The 20,354-nt window shown below is 46.2% G+C and overlaps 1 protein-coding gene and 1 long non-coding RNA gene across 8 annotated transcripts in view; one reads left to right on the forward strand and one right to left on the reverse strand.

The window, feature by feature from the left end:
• GATAD2A (GATA zinc finger domain containing 2A) overlaps positions 1-20,354 on the reverse strand; it is a 71,768-nt gene that overhangs the window by 17,656 nt on the left and 33,758 nt on the right. For all 7 annotated transcript variants that reach the window (XM_066604524.1, XM_066604519.1, XM_066604522.1 and 4 more), the window contains exon 2: positions 2,412-2,659. In XM_066604524.1, the coding sequence (XP_066460621.1) occupies positions 2,412-2,659 (248 nt within the window). The remainder of the gene's footprint in view (positions 1-2,411; positions 2,660-20,354) is intronic.
• Positions 7,003-18,035, forward strand: LOC136628536 (uncharacterized). Its single transcript, XR_010792885.1, has 3 exons — positions 7,003-7,461; positions 13,515-13,593; positions 17,232-18,035. It is a non-coding gene; the product is annotated as an uncharacterized lncRNA (long non-coding RNA).

Genomic DNA, 20,354 nt, shown 5'->3' on the forward strand with positions numbered 1-20,354 from the left:
AAGATTCAGTAGAACTTGTGTTTTATACATTTGTAGCTTTTTCCCACAAAATTATATATCAGACCTGCTCAGCTCCTGCTGCGGTATGACCTGCATTTAAAATATGGCAGGATCCCTTTAAGGGTGAATTCAAATGGAACAAGCTTTAATTTTCAGTTTCAGAAGTCTCTGTAATAGCTGTTTATATAGGGTTGTTTGGGAAGAACAAGTATGGATTTCAGATGTAAGGAACAATCTCAAATTTCTTGCAACTAACTGCCACTGATGAATTCAGCCTAGCAGCCAGTAACACCACTCTCGGAGGCAATCTTACATTTCAGGGCATGCACATAGCAAAAATCAGTTGGAAAAATCCAACGTAGATGTGGCACATAAATCGGGATTTCCAATGAAGCTAATCCACTTGCAGCTATTCCACACGACAAGACAAAGGAGCAAAAGGATCATTTATTGTGGAAAGCTGACCCCCTTGTAGGGAGGCTCCAGTACCCAGTTGTACCGCCTCTAGCTTGGATACAAGATGTGATATGGGGGCATGGAGGCTCTAGTACCCTGTTGTACCGCCTCTAGCTTGGATACAAGATGTGATATGGCCTGGCATGGAGACTCTAGCACATGTCCTATAGGTGATAAATCTGGTGACCAGGCAGGCCATGGAAGTGTGACTGTGTTGTGGGGGCTTCCTGTGACCCCCTTGTGTGCGCAGCCGAGCATTATCCTGCTTGAAAATACCTATTGGAAGCTGCCATGAGAGGAACAAGGGAGAACTACGTTTAGGGCTTCCAGTGAGACCGTTCATCTAGTCACACCACAACGCTCATCATTTACATATATGCCCAAGATGTGACTGCAAGCCAAGTTTTGCAGCAAAATGACAACTTCTGGGGGCAGGATTTTTTTTCCTGACAGTATTTTTAAATCAACTGTCAATTGAAATGGTCAAAATGTTTTTTCAGATCACTTATCTTATGAATATGGCCAGCATTAGAAATACAAATGGATGAATGCATTGATAGATCTGCTTTAAATCACCACAAGAGCTTTTCAAGTGGCTTTTCAGCTGCTGTGTACCCGAACACCACTATTTCTGGCCATTAGATTACGTCTATCCTATATTTTTCATCAGTCTGCTGTCTGCAGGTTTCATCTCTAATTGTCAGTTTTCCGTGAGCTGATGTGAGATTAACTAGAAGGTCTTCGGTACACAGCACACAGTGAAAGGGAGCAGCATCTCCTTTTCTCCATCACATACACGGAGATCTAACATGGAAGATGAACTGTTGGAGCTACTGGAATGACACCTCTACTGTCCGAGACCGCAACAAACTCACCATTAGGTGCCGCCCCCCCCCCCCCCCCGTGTCTCCTCAGCCCCCCCATCCATAGACTTTTATGAGCAGCATGTAATCTGACCTATTAGTGATCTGTTAGGCCTCATGTCCACGGGCAAAAGAATTAAAATCCGCAGCGGATTTTAACTCTTCTCCTGCCCACGGATCCGCGCCCCATAGGGATGCATTGACCACCCGCGGGTAAATACCCGCGGATGGTCAATAAAAGTGATTTTAAAAAAAATGGAGCATGAAAAAATCTGGACCATGCTCCATTTTCGTGCGGGTCTCCCGCGGGGACGCCTCCCGCTGGCTTCTATTGAAGCCTATGGAAGCCGTCCGGATCCGCGGGAGACAAAAATCGGAATTTATTCACCAGCTCCGGTTCTTCCCTTCGCCACGGCGCCATCTTCTCTCCGTCGCGGCCGGATCTTTTTTTCTTTGGGCTGGCGACCGCGCGGGGCACGTCACCGACGTGCCCTGCGCATCCGCCAGGCCGAATAAAGAAGATCCGGCCGCGACGCAGAGAAGATGACGCCGCGGCGAAGGGAAGAACCGGAGCGGGCGAGAGGTGAGTTTATTCTTATTTTCAGTGCTCATGTCCGCGGGGCAGGAGGGACCCGCTGTGGATTCTCCATGGAGAATCCGTAGCGGGACTGATTTTCCCCGTGGACATGAGGCCCTAATCTTGCATTTACCAATACAGATTTTAGCAGTTTTTCAGAGTGAGTAAATAATTTTTAAAAGGGAAGGAGCCTCTTAAGTGAAGATGCTTTTTTTTCTTTGATCTATCCAGTGTAATATATCTTATTTGTCTTATTTGATTTATTCAGTTTCTTGAAAGTTAGAGTTTTTATAGGCAGCAGTAGGCTGTGAAGTCGCTGCCCTGACCCGCGTACTGGCCAGTGTTCATAATTGCCGGCATAGCTCATTGAAATCAATGGGAACCGAGCCTGCAATTACGAGTGGCGGCCACTACACATGGATCTGAGCAGCGGCTTCCACTCCAACCCCGGTGTAACCCTGCACCGACAGCCGTGCTGCCTGGAAAACCCCTTTAATTGACCATTTAAAACTCACCTCTTTGACGTGCTCATATCCATTGGCTCTTCACCCGTTGGTACCTCTACTTTAATAGTGGCCTTCACCTCCCCACTTTTCAGAAGTCCCGGCATCTTGCCAGATTCTGTTTTCATTGTGAGATCACCATCCAACAGTCCTTTCTCTAGTTTTAACTTCTTGTTGTCACTATCATTCTGCGTCACCTCTCTCTCCAGTGCCCTCTTTTGACTTCTTGTCCGGCATGCTTCATCTGCCATATCGTTGGCCTGAGGGGAAACATACAAAAATCAGTAAGATTCCAAAAGTGTCAACATGAAAGTCTTCAATTATTTGGCTCAATCAGCTTCCATTGAAAATTTTGCCTCTAAAATCATGAATCCAAGCGTCTGAACTGCCTGGTGATTACAGTCCAAATGAAGTGGTATATACCAACTCCACTTCTCACTGTGTATACAGGCAAAAGCTGAGCTGAGCCACAGAACTTCTTGACAGGAGTTGTGCAATGATCTACATGACATGCAAGGCAGACCCCAATAAGCCAGTGACATGGGTTAGATCATAGCCCTTATCCCAGCCAGAGATTGATAGGACTAATGTACTTATCTAATATCAGCAGTCCTGTGGTCCGGCATCTTACAGCCCACAACTAGTCTACATGTTCTCTGTTACACTGGACTCCACATTTCTCATTCCAGGACAGATTTGGATTTAATACAGTTCTGAGAAGGGGGGACGGCAAACCCAGGTGGCATTACGTTGTGACATCAAGTCCCCACGTGACCTCTTTATTTTCCCAGGATGCTGCTGGAGACACAAAAGCACTTTCTGGAAAACCGGCCTGAACTGGTTCCAGACAACGAGAGCTGCGAGTGGCGTTAACCCCTTGCAGTGACACTGACACCCGCCTTCCACTAACCCCCCCCCCCCCTTCAAGGCCTGCTGCTTCTGGCATTCCTGTACAGAGTCCAAAAGAGCATCATTCTTAAAGGGAAAGATTACTACATTGATGCCAGTCTGCCCTCGCTGTGGATGGATGCAGTTCTTTTATTGGCTTTATTGTGTAACCATGACAAAGTCAGGAGAATAGTAAAACATGACTATAACCGTAATCTTATGTCAAACGTAGCCAGCCAGTTCACCACCTACCTCGCTGCTAGCGGAGGTTCAGCATCTACCAAGTAACAAAAGGTGTATAGTGGAGAGGTTAAAGTGTAGCCCTAGTATCAAAAGTTCACTAGTACAGCCAGTGTGAGCGGGACATCCCACTGACAAAGTGCGCGAGACTGGGAAACGGAGGACGATTGTGCCTACGAAATCCTCTGATTACAACATATAGTACTGCGTTAAGACGCAACGATTATCCTTTAAAAAAAAAAAAAACAAGAACGTTCAAACAAGTGGTGATGGTAATCGGTCGGTTTAAACTTGAGCGAACAACCCTGCAACGTTTGCTTCTAATTTATTATTCGGTTTCATCAGGAGAAATTAAAAAAAAAAAAAAAGTTAAAAAAAAAACAAAACAAAAAACAAAACTAAGGATTCCCAACCGTGATCTGTCTAAACAGGCTGAACAAGTGCAAGAGAGTGTTCAAATAAGAATCGGATAGTCTAAAGGGCATAGATTTAGTAATAAGCGCAGATTTACTGCATTGTCACAGGCAAATTATCTGTATAAGAAAGGACCCTCCTGTTATAATTCCTCACCATTCAAGATATTTGTTAGAAGGGTCCCTTGGCAAAGTATAGCAAGCCTGGACCCCCAGAAGACAGTTGTAATTTGGGGAAAGCTATATGGCTGGATACCCATTAACCTGCAGTGGCCGTACAGTTTGGCCATGGGTCGGCTACACCGTGCGCCCACTTTCCCTGCAGCACCACCACAGGAGTTTCTGTAGATCTCATTAAAGTGTATGGCAGCTACGGAAACTGCAGAGTATGGAACAAGGATGGCCGAAACACAGAGGCCGAAATGGAAATACCTCTTTAATGGCCCCACAGCTTTAGATAAACTATGCAGCCATTTACTGCTTTCAGCTAGTTAGGATTTAAATTCAGCATCATTGGCGCTGTGGTGTCCACCATGTATCCACAGGGGATGACAACTATGTAAATGACACATCAGCTGCAGCAGTACAACTCTCTGGTAGGTTGCTACAACGTATCAGTCTGGAGTTGGACTGCTCAGAACAAAGTCTAGCTCTCCACTCCTCAGCTGACAGCAGGATTAGTTTTATAGCCTTTGCTGCCTCTAAATAAGAAACTTCTCAGTAATGACAGCAAGTAAATCTCCGAAAGGGTAAGGAATGGAAGCACAAGCTTTTTTTTTTCTTTAAAGGAGTTGTAGAACTTTTTATATAGTTTTTTTATTTGATTAAATCTTAAAACCACAATGGTTTCCAGCTCTGTTAGGAAAAACAAACCCCAGTGGCTTATGACGGAACTGAATGGGCACCACTGACTACAATAGGTTCCGCTCGGTTTCTGTCCAGTTGTCTGGGACTTTTGCGGAAATCTGCAAGAGTCTACCAACAGAATCTACAGTGCTGATGTGAACACAGCCTAATGGCTCATTTACATGCACACATGTATTTCAGGCGTGTAAAAATGCTTCTTTACACGACTAATTTACTGCATACTGCGGGGTTTTAGTATGTTTACATGCATTAGGAATAAATTTCAATAACGTATTGCTTTCAATGGGCAATTAACTTTATTATGGGCCATTTTGGTGCAGAATATGCTTTTTTACGCTGCATAAACATGCATATGAATAAACCCATAGAAATCAATGGGTTCTAGTCACTGCATATTCCACATGTAAGACGTGTGTTAAGGCTTTCACATACTGCAAGAGACAAGCATTGGACCAACAGAGCATCCACTTACCAAGTGCCAACAGCAATGCAAATATTTCGATTGAACTGTGACAAATATCACATTTCGTGTGCTTCATTCAGACCATGAACAATCATTTGTGCCGTTTGTCAAGTTTAGCATTTTCCAGAAAAGGCACATTTTTAGTGACAGTTTTTCTAGGCTTTAAGGGCAAAAAATGCCACGGCCAGATGTTAGCTGTAAGTCAACAGAGAATTACTAAATTCACTGCAAACACTGCTTTTCTTTCACCGGTACTTTTTTCTTCACTTGTCACACTTTTTGGGGTCAGTGGTGTCTTTGCAATTGAAAACGTGCCATTTTTCCTACCTTATTTTTGCATGGGCCCCTATAGGACAGAAATGCCAGGAAAAAAAGACGCATGAAACAAAACTGCATGCTACAAATATGTGGAAGGAAGTGCATGTATCCGTTAATACGGTTTTTTTTCTTAATCAAAAATGCAAGTGTGTGAGGATGAGGTTTTAGGAGGGCTCATAGCAGCAGTAAGCTACGGCGGAGAATTGCAAGACAAAGCCGGACACACCTCACAATGCAATTTTTGACCACATGGTCTGTTACGGGTGTTGGTAACTTTTAAGCAAAGACTACATCAGTTCATTACTGACCAAATATTTAAAAGAATTGTCTATGTGCAAGGCAATTAAAAAAATAAATAAATTTGATCCAGGCTTGCTAAAACAGAAGCAGGGGCACTTAGCCATCCTATACCCCCAGTGATGCCAACTGAAGACTGGAAAAACCAAGGGACTGCAGAGCTGGAACAGCTACCACCTGACTGCTGCAGCCAATGAGAGATCACAGAAGTCACGTGCCATTCTCCTGGCATCAAGGCTCCCAGCATCAAAGTAGTGTTGTCAGGAGAAGGGCAGTGCTCAGGTGGTAGTCTGGCCGGACCATGGGGCTGCAGCACTGGATCACTAGGGGGAAGGGACAGGCAAACGCCACTGATTTTACTGTTAACAGACCTCTATTTTTTTTATGAATTGCCTTGTGCCCAGACAACCCCCTTATACAGTGTCCTTTTACACTGTAACGATGTGTAAGCATATTTACAACATATGTGGTGTTCCAAGTTATATTTAGGTAAAAAAGTAACAGTAGAGAGCCTGAAAAGAAGTAAAACTCTGTAGGCGACATTCACACCTGCTTTAGGCCTTTTAGTAGAATGTCCACCATAATGGGGTGTAAACGTGACCTTACACTTTGGTTTACAGGACCTGTTCTGAAGTAATGCACTGCTACAATAGTGTCCACTTGCCAGCACTGAATGGGTTACTAGCCGGTCACTGACCTGAACAGCGTGCCCTTAATTCCTTGTAATACGGCACACTTCCTATTATGTTTAACTCTTCTCTCCACCTTGACTAACAGTACTGTATCAAGTCAAAGCCAAACCGGTGTAACCAGCTTTCCTCGACTCCTGAACAGCAAGTCAGAGTCCTAAAACCTGGCAAGGAACAAGCGCTGTCCCGGTACTGCATGGACTGCCCCTATAGCAGGGAAGCGCAGAGGTGTCCATCAGATCAGCCAAGACAGGGTTAAACTCTATAGAAACGTCACGGTTACACTTTCCAGTGGAGATTTTTATTGACACCAAAAACGTGCAGAAAACAATAATGCCGATACAGACAGCCGGATGAAGAGACATCCAACACTTGGAAATAAGAGGAATTTACAGCGTGACGCCAGCAGTGGGAGCAGCGAGACGAGAAGGGACGCAGCAGCACAGCAGCTCTTGAGGATCGGCCAGCTTACAGCTGTCTGCCGGAGCACAATGGGTTAAGCTCTGCCATTTTGGTGTCATTCACTGATATGTCCATTAACGGTGTTAGAGTAAAATGGAAGTCATTAACCCTTCCCCTCCAGCAGCCAGAGAAGGAAGTAAAGTGCTTCGCTGCAAAAGTTACTGCATTTCTCTCACTGAAGGAGACCTTAAATACATGTGCCTCACGGAGGAGAAAGACGAGACGGCTTGATTGAGATTGCAAGTTCATATTCCACAGCTTGTATCTCCCAACAATAATCATTAGACGCACGACTGGAGATCCGCTCTACTCCCCACAAGGGGAACGCTGCAGCAGGATGTACAACAACCAGAGTCACTTCTTCCAGCACTGAGCTACATGGATATTTACAGCCAAGACTAAAGCCCTGCATATCCCCGTTTACGGTAAGTTCACATGTGGCAGATTACAGAAATGTCTGCAGTCGTCCCATTCATGAATGCAGCGCTCAGGAAACACAATCAGACGGACGCAGATGGGTCTCAGTCACAAATACCTGCAAAAATCCGTCCCGCGCGACTACAGCTAACAAGTAGTTTTATTGCACTCGGTTGAGGGGGTTTACTACCATGATTTTTGTATCACACGAAGGCCGGGCTTACACGACTGTCTGCCGGGGTGCCAATCTCTCGTGTGCCAGCCAGCACACAACGTACGTACTTGCTGCAGACCGCCAATCCCCACATGCTAGATTGGCATCTATGCGAGCGTAACGCAAACCAAGTTGGAGCGTGACACAATTTAATCACGGGTATTTTGCACACTGTGTGAACGGTGCAATTTTAAGGTTATAGGAGACTGCGTTCTTAATACGCAGTACCAAAAACTGCATACGTAATACACCGGAGCATACGCTCATGACAGAACAGCCTCAAACAAAACATTTGATTTTTTAATAGATTAAAAAAAAAAAAAAAAAAGTTCTATCACAGGGGGAAACTCCCATCACATTACTGCCGATCTGAGACTGCGGTCACACAGTTCCTCTTCCTGACCGTCAGCGTATGGTCTAGCTTATTTAGGAGAGTAGAGAGGATAACGTCAACCAGTCACCAGGTTCAGGCTCCGCAAACCACAGATCGCACGTACCCCGGACAGGTAACCGTGCACCTGTGTAGGTTTTATTCTGAAACACTGCGGTGTTTCAGAACATACTTTGAAGTTTGACTCAAAACGGCGCTCGGAAACACGGAAGTAGACCGTGCCGACCTCTCCCCACAAGCATCAGACTGACAACTCTTTTTGTACATAGGGAAAGAGTTGTCAGCCTACGCAACGTGTGCAGGGAGAGGGGGATTAAGGAGGGGGGTGGGGTGAAACGCATCCTCATGCTTTTACTTGCCGTGAGGATGCTAATGCATCCCTATGGGGGGGCAAGAGGTCCGGATCTCCCACGAAGGAGACACACGTGCGGATTTTATAATTAAAATCCACCCACGGACATTGGGCTGGTACAGGAGTACCTTGACACCACCGGAAGCTAGGGGGGGGGTTTGATAGGAGGAACACCCGTCACACCCCTAGCTTCCGATTGTCTGCGGACCCAGCACAGCTCTGAGGAGGCAGAGAGCGGCGTGCCGTAATTCCTGACAGGCTAACTGTTACACTTATCCCTTGATCCCTGCCACAAGTTGCCGGACCGTTCCCCCCCACCCCCCTCCCTGCACTGGCACCTTCACCTTCCGCTGCCACTTTCCCTGCAGCCAAAGCAGGGGGGAGCGCTGTGAGTCACATCCCCGACTCCCGCTCACCCTGCCCCAGCCCTCAGCGGCTGCAGGGTGGTGGCCACGGGGGAAGAGACAGCACAGCACCCATGCAGATGAATCAGCTTGCTGCCCCAAGAACCATTCATCCAATCGGGAGCTAGGGGTGTGACAGGCCCCTCCCTCCATGTAAGGGCTGTCACACCCCTAGCTTACAGTCACATCAAGGTACACCAGTACCCATTGGGCCTTAGGCTGAACAAAGACATAGGTCCATCCAGTTGAGCCTAGTACAACCTCCTGATCAAGAGGGGGGGGGGGGGGAACCCCAATGAGGTAAAAGCCAGATTTCGCCGACTCCAATCTGGCAAATCGGAATAATCCCCAGATCACCAACCCTTCTGAAGTAATTAGAGACTATAACATGTAATTTTGTAGCGCTCAAGAAAGACGTCTAGGCCTCTGAAACCCTTATCGAATTCGCCATTATCACCTCCTCAGAGCTCCATCGTCTCACTGCTCTTGCAGTAAAGAGCCCCCTTCTATGCATCTTCCCTCTACACGCAGAAGATGCCCCTTTACAAGTATCAGACAGGAGGCTTAAGAGACGTCCAGAGTGTGGATCAGGAGGGGTGCAGTGATGGAAAAGTGTGGTTTTGCTGGAGCAGCAGGCTTTTAAATATTGATAACCACTCCTCAGTATAGGTCATCAATATCAGATTAAGGGTAGAGGAAGGAGTGCCGACATCCACATTGATCAACTGTTTGAAGGGGCCCCAATGCTCCGAGGAGCCTGTGATGTCACGTTCATCACATGGCCTGTTTGCTGCTCAGTGCTATTCAAATGAAGGACAAGTCATTAATCTAAGCTTTAACTACTGAACTAGAGCTGCAGTCCACAGAAATTACAGTTCTATGCAAACTTGTGGATTGCAGTAGTCGCTCAATAGTTAAAGGGCTATTTTAGACATTTATGGCATATCCACAAGATCAGCAACTGGGGTCCAGCCTGGTGAAGTGGCCCCTGCATCCAGATAGGGAAGGAAAGAGGAGGTGGTCATACATATACCTGGCCCTCTCCATTCATGGGAGTAAGAAACTGCAAAGTACGCTTGCTGAGCTAACTCCCATAGAAGTGAATGGTGAGAGCAGCCCAGCCACCTCTCCATTCTCTGCTAGGCACTGGCCGCTGTCTTACCAGGTGGGACATGGTCAAGAAACCCCATTGTGGAGACAGATGGGACGGCCCAACGACCTACAGCTAATAGACATTTCACAATCTGTGGTTTATGTCAGGAACATTTAGAATAAGCCTTTAAAATCAAGTAATGCTTCAAAGAGTCCACATGTAGCTTTTTATTTTTTTCCCTTATAAACAAAAACTAAAGTATATTTTAATGACAATTTGTACACTTTGGTTTAACTCCTCGCAGCATAGTTTTTTGCCTTAAGAACTCAGCAATATGACATTTTCCCGCGTTATGAATGTTATTTATACCTCTAGTTTTTCAAGAATATCACTTTCTGGTAAGCTCCATGCAAGGAAATGTTGCTCTACCAAAGTCAATGGATCCTCATGCAAACTGGGGGAGGCAAGTAGAACATCTCTGGACTCAGCGGATCACCTACTAGTTTATAGGGCTAAAAGTAGGTGACAAGTTTCCTTTAACTTCCATTAGGAGTTGTGTTGCTTAATACTGAATCAGTTGCTGTGAAATGTCAACTTTGATTGGGGGTCAGAAGGAAGAGGTTGCTCCTGTTTGAGGTGTATTTGGACCCCAAGTAAAGTCAGTGTTTCTCAGCTCTGGAGTTTTCTCAACATGTTCGCTCTCTGGAATCCCCCATATTCATCAGCTGCCCCACCACTGATTGATAGCTTTCTGCCTATGGATAGGTGAGTGACACGGCTCTGGAATCAGGGTCTCCTAACCATTTCATGCTGCCCCCCCTCCCAATAAGACAACATAAGTCTGGTGAATTAGTCCCTTTAAAGACGACCGGTCATATGCTGATGTCAGGGCGGCCAGCTGCATAGCTTTACAGCGGTTGCCCTGGTGACTCAGCAATGAGTCTTTACCTTCTACTCCCTCGTGGTTCCCCTTCTTCGTTTTGGTGTATTAGGTCCCCACCGCTCACTGGCAGCGAGGACCGCCCACTTGACAATTCTCTGGCAACTGAAACTAAGAAGAGCTTTTATGGAGTAATGGGAGGGAATCGAAGGAAGAGCCCTTGTTGGAGTCAGTAGGACTGTGCCTGTGAATCTATGCAGCCGGCCCAGTGACATGACAAGTCCTTTATCCACTAGATTATATTAGATGCTCACACTTGGCACTTATGTTATCTAGCACATTTGATGGACACGAACACATTTTTGATAGAACTTTTCAGATGCATTTATTTGATAAGTGTGCTGTACTTGCTTTTGAATGGACAGATGTTGCTACAACACCTCCAGGTCAGATTTCTGCATCATAAGGCTGGGTTCCCACGGGACGTATTCTCGGGGAAAATATTGCGGCTTTCCACAGCGAAAAAAAAGGCAACTTTCTGCCGGAAAAACGCATCCCCAAAACCCGCGGCTTTTGGAGTGGCTTGGCTGTATGGTTTTTCGTTGCAGCCGGCTCCTCCATAAAAGGAGCGTGCCGCAATTGAAAAAAGTTAGACATGCTGCAGCCAGGGAAATGCGCACCACAGCACTGGCTAATGTCAGCTTTGTTGCGACGGACTCGCTGCCCATGTGTGGACGAGATTTTTGAGAAATCTCGTTGACATGGCTGGCTTAACCCGGGATTAGCGGTCGCAAGCGGATCTGGCAAAGCGAAATTCCGGATGGAATTTCTGCGGAAAATCCGCCCTGTGTGAACCCAGCCTAAGGCATAAGATTTCCACTATGGCTTTGTCTGAACTCATGGCAATTTGCATCCACAAGAAATCTGCAGCAAGTTCTCAAACCTTTTCCCATTCCCCCACAGTGTGAATCCCCAAGTACACTGGACTCCACTATGTGAACTAAGGACATGTGGCAATTCTGGCCCATTGTAGCAAAAGCGTCAATCGACAAATCGTACATTCAGTGCTAGTTTAGTAGTTTTTACATAGGCAGATGACCGACCAGGGGGTAGCTAAAGGCTCATGGACCCAGATGCAAAAGTTTATCTTGGGGTCCCCCAACTTCTTAAACTCTTAATGCACAGGTGTAAGTTGAAGCTCCTGGGCCCCAATGCAAAACCTGTAACAGGGCCCCATCTATAATGCTTTATTCATAGTCCTGGGCTCCCTATATGGAGAAGAGAGGCCTTATGGGCCCCTTAAAGGGGTTGTCTCGCGAAAGCAAGTGGGGTTAGGCACTTCTGTATGGCCATATTAATGCACTTTGTAATATACATCGTGCATTAAATATGAGTCATACAGAAGTTATTCACTTACCTGCTCCGTTGCTGGCGTCCCCGTTGCCATGGCTCCGTCTAACTTCGGTGTCTTCTTGCTTTTTTTAGACGCGCTTGCGCAGATCTATCTTCTCCATTCGGCTCAGCTCGGCATCACCGGCATTTTGGCTCCGCCCCTTGTACGCGTCATCGCGAAGCTCCGCCCCCATCACATGTGCCGATTCCAGCCTCTGATTGGCTGGAATCGGCACATGTGACGGGGGCGGGGCGGAGCCAAAATGCCGGTGATGCCGAGCTGAGCCGAATGGAGAAGCTAGATCTGCGCAAGCGCGTCTAAAAAAAGCAAGAAGACACCGAAGTTAGACGGGGCCATGGCAACGGGGATGCCAGCAACGGAGCAGGTAAGTGAATAACTTCTGTATGGCTCATATTTAATGCACGATGTATATTACAAAAGTGCATCAATATGGCCATACAGAAGTGCTTAACCCCACTTGCTTTCGCGAGACAACCCCTTTAAGGCTCCTTGGCCTGGGAGCAACTGCATCCCCTATTGTTACGCCACTGCAGATTACGGCAAATATGGGGACGAATAGTTCCAATTATTCATCCAATCTTCAGCACTTCCACCCATTTATGCCAGCAATATGCCATCAAAATTTAGCAAAGCTGATGATCATGCATGCTGTGCCATTCTTGCCATGAAAGTGACTCCAATACAAGTCAATGAGGTCCTCTGTACAAGGGATCTTGCATAGTGCCATGTCAAACATTCAAAGTTTCCTACAGGTTTCAGCTATTAGAAGTGACTGAAGACACATTTTAGGAAGTAGCTAACAAGTCCACAACAAAGACTTCATGCCCTCCCCCCATACCCTCTTTGGGTAACGGCCCTTTCACACAAGTGTATGCGAGCTGTACCAAAGGTTCTCTGGCGCGCCTCATCGGACAGCACGCAAGACACCCCTACCATGTGCTGTCTGGTACCTGCGGGTAGTCAACATTGCATGTCCAAATCTGTTAGTCATGCAGACCAGAATAGGACTTGCTGCAAATTTTCCCAAGGACCATCAGTCCCTGTGAAGACCAACACCTGTGTGAATGGCCTAATTGGCTCTAATGGGTCTACATTCTGATCATGAAGTACAGGGACACCACATGCACGGGAAATACATCCCATGTGAATGGGCCCTAATGAGGAGCAGATTAAGAAGCAGTGGGCTAAGTGTGAGGTATAAGGAAGTGTTTGTTACATGACCGGCCAGGCTGCGGCGGGGGAGGGGAAAGGAGATTATGTGCATCATTAAGATTCGGCAGGAATAAAATCTTGTATTTGCCTTGTTCTCCTAGTGACACAGATGGACATGCAAACCAATCCCAACAGACAAGCTCAAGTTACAGGTCTGCTCCGCTGGCCTTCCAGAAAAAGGTGATGGTGGGGGAGGGGGAAGGAGGAAGTTCACGTCCCAGGTCCCTCACATTCAGGGTGCTACTAATCAGCAAAGGTTAAGGGTAAAATTATTTCAACAGCCAATAGACAAAGATCTGCAACGCCAAAAAGGCGTTCTAAGACGTAGAAAATACCCCAAAAGAGCATGGGCGGAGGAAGGGGGGGGGGGGGGGGGGGAGAAACGCGTGTTCTTCAGTACCACTATTACAAAGTATGTGTCTACACACAAACAAAAGAAAAAACCCACCTCAATATTTTTAAGTTAAAGTGAAACCAAGATGGCACACCATTTCTGGGACTACCCATAATGCACCGTGCATGGGCGGTGTATCAGAAGCCTAAGAACACTGCATGCTGCGCCAATGGCCGGCACCAGGGGGTTGCTTCTGTAATACAGGAAAGACTGGATCGATGGAAGGGTTTGGAAATTGCAATAAAAGGTTAAAACTTAAATGTATTGCAGTTTGTTGAAGTTGGACAGTCTCCCCAACTTGGCAGCCATGTGAGGTCTTACAAGGTGACCAGTCATGACCTTTGAGCCCCATATGAGATATATACTCACCAGGTGCCCCATTCCGCAGGAATGGGGCGCCCAACGAGTATAAAACTGCTCCCCAACTTTTGAGCCCCATAACATAGGTTACGGGACTCAAAAAGTCAGTTAAATTATAGCAAAAAGATACAAAGCCGCTCACACAGGCATTTCAAACACCGTGCTAATCACGGTACAACACTCCCATTGATTTTAATGGGACCTCGCAGAACTAAAGCTGGAACACAACATTTTTACTTCTTCGTGTTTTCGAGCACCGTCTGCTCTATTTTTGTACGTTTTCGTTTACCGCACCATAACCCATCACAATGACGGGTGCGTTAAACACTGTCAAATGCAGTAACCTGTGTTAGAAAACACCAATCATAATTGCAGTAAAACGTGGCGTCTCGCCAACGCCGTATGCGAGAGCGGCCTAACACATCAATGTGTGAAGCCTGTAGGGCATGGTCCTACACTGCAGATCACATGGCAATTAGTCGTCGGCCACATCGCAGTCATGTGGCAATCGCTGCATGGGGCCGTACCCTGAAGGTATGGGCACAGGATAGAAGTGTAAACTCACAGCATTTACACTAAAAGCGCTGGTGACCAGATTAAATAATTCTGTCCGCATGGTTTAGAAAATTTCAATCCATGCCAATTCATGCTGTGGATTAGGACAGTGGGTTTTGACCTCTGTAATACATGGGCTGAAACAGTCAAGGGCGCCATTTCTGTTCAAGTTTGGCCACAGTAAACATTCTCACCCCTCTGCCCGCCCATGAATACCCCTTTAACACTACAAGCTGCACATCAGAGCTCAATAGACGACAAGAGCCATTTACTATACTACTGGGTATTCTCAGGGCTCCTTCATACTGGTGAGTGAAAACGCATGCTTATGAAACCAGTGATTGTCAATGGTTTCATTCTCATTTGTGATGCTTTCACTCTTGCGATGCTGTGTGTATGTATATATATTATAGCAGCATTTTTGTCTTTGCAGCATCGCCCATTGTTTTCAATGGGAGAACATCGCGATTCCCAGGATAAGAGGCTGCTGCATGTTTTCAATGGGGCTGGCGGCAGCACAACTGTCAACCTCATTGATAACAATGGGAGAACATCTGTCCCCTGCCGTGGCAGGCATGAAGTGAACCCCCGCAGTCATGAGAGATGGTTTCTATGTGAGAACGCCTTGCACCCAGGTGCTTTCACAAGGATTGCGGGAGTGATATCAGGCTGTGAATCAGACCAATATCGCCATCGCCAGTGTGATGAAGCCCTTATTCAGAAAATGTTTTTCATACTTCAGCACCCTGCAAAGGATATCAACAAGACATTTTCATGGCAGCTTCTCAAGACAATCTTTGAGCACTTTTCGATTTATACTTGGCAATTTCCTTTTTAGGCCCCCTGTCCACGGCAGAGGCGGAATATCGCTAGAGATATTCCGCCGCAGGGGAGGAGGGGGAAGAGCTAACAGGCTCACCGTGGAGAATCGCTGCAATCGCAGCATGCCACGATTTAAATCCCTACGAGCGGAGAAGCGCTATGATTCTCCGCTCGTGGACGCAGGCACTGTGCTTTCCATAGCAACCCTATGGAAAGCTTAACAGAGTGTGATCTGAGGGCGATCGCCCATGGACAGGCAGCTTTAGAGTATTTTCACATGCACATTGGAGGCTCCATTAGGGGGGTCATCGATGCCAAGATTGACCAGTTGGCTGCACTATTTTTATTTGCTAGAATGACAGACATCAAGATGAACTGCTGAATGGATCCCATTAATTAAAATGGGAACCATCCAGTTTGTGTCCCTCTAACGGCCAGATTAGGATTTCGCGTGTTCAGGACGTAGTTATATCATGTAGGTTCAGGGTTTGGAGTGGAATAATTTCATACAATGGCTGTCTTCAACATCGGAAACCAACCAACAATTGGGGCTCATACTGATAGCGACTGTTAACCCCTTAAATGCCTCAATCAGCCCCTCCACCTGTCAGATCGGAAGTATAATGTAACATGGAATTACATATACTGCAGGAGCAATGAACAGTTGCAAGTTCAACTTTCCAAAACGGGACCAAAAAAAAAAAAAAAAAGTACAAATGAGTTTAAAAGGTTTTCATTAAAACAAAGAATACGAGTTTTAAAAAACACTTTAATTATAAAAACACATAGGTTTGGTATCGCTGTGCCTGTATGAAGTCCAATTTATCAAAATAGTGCATTATTTTTTCTGCACAGTGAACATAGGAAAAAGAAAAAAAGAAAACCATCAGAACTGCACCTTTTTTGGTCACCCTGTCTCAAAGTAAAATAAGCAATAGAATAAATCAAATCGCATACATACTCCAAAACGGTACCAACCACAGGACATCCTGCAAAAAAAAAAAATAAAAAAAGGGGGGGAGCCCTCATACAACTATTTCAACAGAAGAGCTCCGACTGTCAGAAGATGGCAGTAGAAACGCATTTTTCCCCAAAGCCATTTTAATCTTTTAAAAGCAGTGAAGAAAAAAAAAAAAAAACACTTACAAAATTTGTCATCGTACCAACCTACAGAATATGGGTAAGTCAGTTCTGCTGCCGTGTGTACACTGTAGAAGTCAGACCTGATGCCCCCAAAGATCCTATACTCACCTCTCTGGACCCGCCCTGAGTGTCTCACCCGGCGAGCCAGAGCACGCGCAGTGCAGTGCAGTGCATGACGCGCCGGGCTGTGATGCAGATTCTCGCGGTACGTTCGCAGTGCTCACTGCGGAAGTATCGCGGGACAGACTGCTTCCATTGACTGCAATGGACCGCGTCCGTGCGATTGTCCGCATAGAACAGATCATGCTGCGATTCTCCCCTGCAAGTGGAAGTTCGCAGTTGATTTCCGCTCGTGGGCAGGGGAGAATTGTTTACCACAGCATGTCTTTGGACGCTCATTGCTGCGGAATGTGCGGCAGGTGTCTGTTCGCAAAATTCTGCAGCAATAATCCGTCCGTGGACATTAGCCCAAGGCTTTTTTTTTTTTTAAGTGGAAAATCTTGATCTACCGTACTAAAATATTTGTTGTTTTTGTCTTCTTTAGAATACAAGCTGGTGCGATTCTACAGCGCATCCCATCTGAGCAACCAGAGCTGAAGTACAACAGCACAGGAGAGACCGGCAGCAGGCAAGAGACTGAGCAAAATAATAAATAGGCGGTGACTATCAGACTACCCCAAACTAATCACAGTTTCCAAGAGCACAAGTGGACATTCATCATATAGTCGCCTGAGTTGGCAGCAGTAGATCACATAAGAGACCCAGAGGTACTGCATATGACACCTTCAACAGTCAAGAACTTTGCACCATTTGCTTTAGACATTAATCTTTTGCAGTGAGCAGAAAACAGTCCACAAGGATAGCCAGAGTTCTTGAAGGCCAAAAAAATGGCCGCTGCCTTTGGGTTAAAGGGGTTGTCCAGTAGTAAACAATGGATGAACTATCCTCAGGATAGACAGGGGTCCGTCACCAGCAACTCCTGCAGATCAGCTATTCTCTGGGCCAGTTTGTTTATACATAAGCAGGAAGCAGACTGCTCCGTTCTCACTGCAGTGGCCTCGCTTAAGACTGCAAGCACTGAAATAAACGGGAACCAAGCCTGGCCACTGCGGTGGGAACAGATGTGCGCTTCCTGCAGAAATCAGTTCCGTCACAGAAACAGCTGATCGACAGAGGTCCTATGCGACGGACCCTTGCCAACCTACTATTGATGACCTATCCTGCAGATAGGCCATTTATAGTTTAGAACTCCTTTATGTTCTCAAAGTTTTTGGCACTAAATATTGATATTTAGCAGGTCTAAATGACCAAAGTATTTTGTCTGCCCCCCATTCACAATAGACCGTTCATAGAGCTCTGTTTGCTTTCTTTAACGTTTGTTTATATGCAGGAAAAGTCTCCCAAGAAATGCAAGAAATGTATACATTTTTGAATCTGCACACTTTGGAACTTCACAACTGTTTGGTCTACAGATGGATATAATTCAGAAGACATTTAAAAACAAAAACAAAAAAAAACAAAACACACACTAAAGGCACTGTCAGGATCATAGGGCTGCAAGGACCTATTAAAGGGGTTGTCCCACCCCTAGCTGTTTTCAGACAGTTCTATACATTTTACAGCAGCCTAGGCTGCTACTGCAGGCTGAGCCCCATTCATTTCAATAGGACTGAGCCTGCAGTACCAACATGCGCAATGTACAGAGCGGTCTGCTTCCTGAAGCCAAACAGCTAGAAGTGGGGCAAACCCCTTTAAGATGTGCTCACATCTGCACTGGAACCTTCTTAGTGCTTGCATTGGATGTGCGGTTGGAGAATCCACAATCAGCATCCATAGCAAATTGCACGCATTGAAAGGTATTTATTTTCAGTGTTATTGTATCTTGGCACCACCGGAAGCTAGGTTTGACAGGGCTTCGATGCAGGAATGCCCGTCACACCCCTTGCTCCCAATTGGTGGAATAGCGGAAGGTCCTAGGACGCATTTTTCCTAAGCTTCTGACCCTGCAGACGGAATCTGGCTCTGCCAGCAGCGGTGTCTGCACATACCTGCTCTGTCACCGGAGAATCTGTACTGCGGATTGACCTGGTAGCTCAATGCAGACGGGCTGCAGATCGGACGGCTTTAATTTGACTACAATGGAAGCAGTCTGTGCAGAATCCGCACAAAAATGGAGCATGCTGTGATTTTTGCTCTGCGAGTAGAAATCGCAATTGATTTCCGCTTCTGTGGAGGAAGCAGGGGATCTGCATAAGTAATGGGCGGTATTTGATGCAGATTTGCGGTGCGGACACAGACCGCAGATTTCAAATCAAATATCCGCCCGTGAGCAGAAACCCTTCATCATAGTTTAAAGGAAAATCTTTGAGAGGTTGTCCAGTTGTAATATATTGGTGGCCCATCCTCAGGACAGGTCATCAAGAGTAGATCGGATGGGGTCCGCTGCCCAGAACACCTACCAGCTGTTCACCAAGCACACACACTGTTCCACTGAGCTGAGCAGACAGCTCTGTTCTTGTAGCTGTGGTTAGGCTTAGTATTGCATGCTAGGTTCCCATTGAAATAAATGGCAACTTTGCCTGTAATGCCAAGCCTGACCACTGCTATAAGAACAGAGCTGTCTGCAAAAATCAGCTCAGTGGGCAAGTGTTCTGGTTTGGTGAACAGCTGATTGGTGGGAGTTCTTGGCAGTGGACCCCATCTGATCTACTATTGATGACCTATCCTGAAGAGAGTTTACAAATAGACAACCCCTTTAATGATAAAACAAAAGCTATGTGGCACATATTGATTCAGCTGTCACAAGACATGAACCATTGCCAAAATGAACATTTGATGCCAATGAAACATTGCCCCAGCCTTCACCAGCTCAAATATGGCACACAGGTCCCAAGTACCTATTAAAAATAGTTCAACGGCTTTGCTGGAAAATGAGGGTAGCTGAAAGCCGTTTAACCTGTTCCACCCTGACCGAACAACAAAGAGGATACAGAGTGAAAACACATGTGCTGTACAATACATAGTGTAAATTACCCAGCATCCTTTGCCCTCACGCAGGCCAGGCCCTGCGAGTCCAGGAAGTGACAGTGCAGACAGCCGGGCCAGAAAAGGTGGTGGGTGGGGGGGGATGGGCACAAGAGGGTGGAGGACAGAATGCTCCTTGCAGCAGCTGGATCTGAGAAGGGTGCTGAAGAAGGTTGACAAGTGACAAAAGGAAATGTACAGCTATACAAGACGACAAGGCAGCAGAAGGGTTAAACGCCCACCTCCTCCCTGTGACCTGCCTTAACAATGCAGTCTTCCCAGGAGTATATACTCAGCAAGGGACTCTGCTACATGTTGGCTGAAGAGGTAACCAGCATGAAGACTGATACAAAGTAACTGCTGCCACAAGTCTGCTGACATTGAGGAATCTCATGTAACAATTCTTATCCAGAACTTATTTACAACGAAAGTTCTTATCACATAAGACTTAGGCCGCTCTCACACGACCAGATCTCAATTGCAGAATCTGCGATCGCCACCCGCACGGACAATCCACACAAATTGGAAAAAAAAAAAATAAGGACCATTCACATATCCGCCTGGATGAGGGGATGCGATTTCCGTGAGCAGATTTAAAATCGCAGCAGGTTTTATTTTTGTGCAGACTCTGTACGGTTGGCGT

Source organism: Eleutherodactylus coqui, chromosome 5 (genome assembly GCF_035609145.1).
Source record: "Eleutherodactylus coqui strain aEleCoq1 chromosome 5, aEleCoq1.hap1, whole genome shotgun sequence".
In the NCBI taxonomy this organism is placed as follows: domain Eukaryota; kingdom Metazoa; phylum Chordata; class Amphibia; order Anura; family Eleutherodactylidae; genus Eleutherodactylus; species Eleutherodactylus coqui.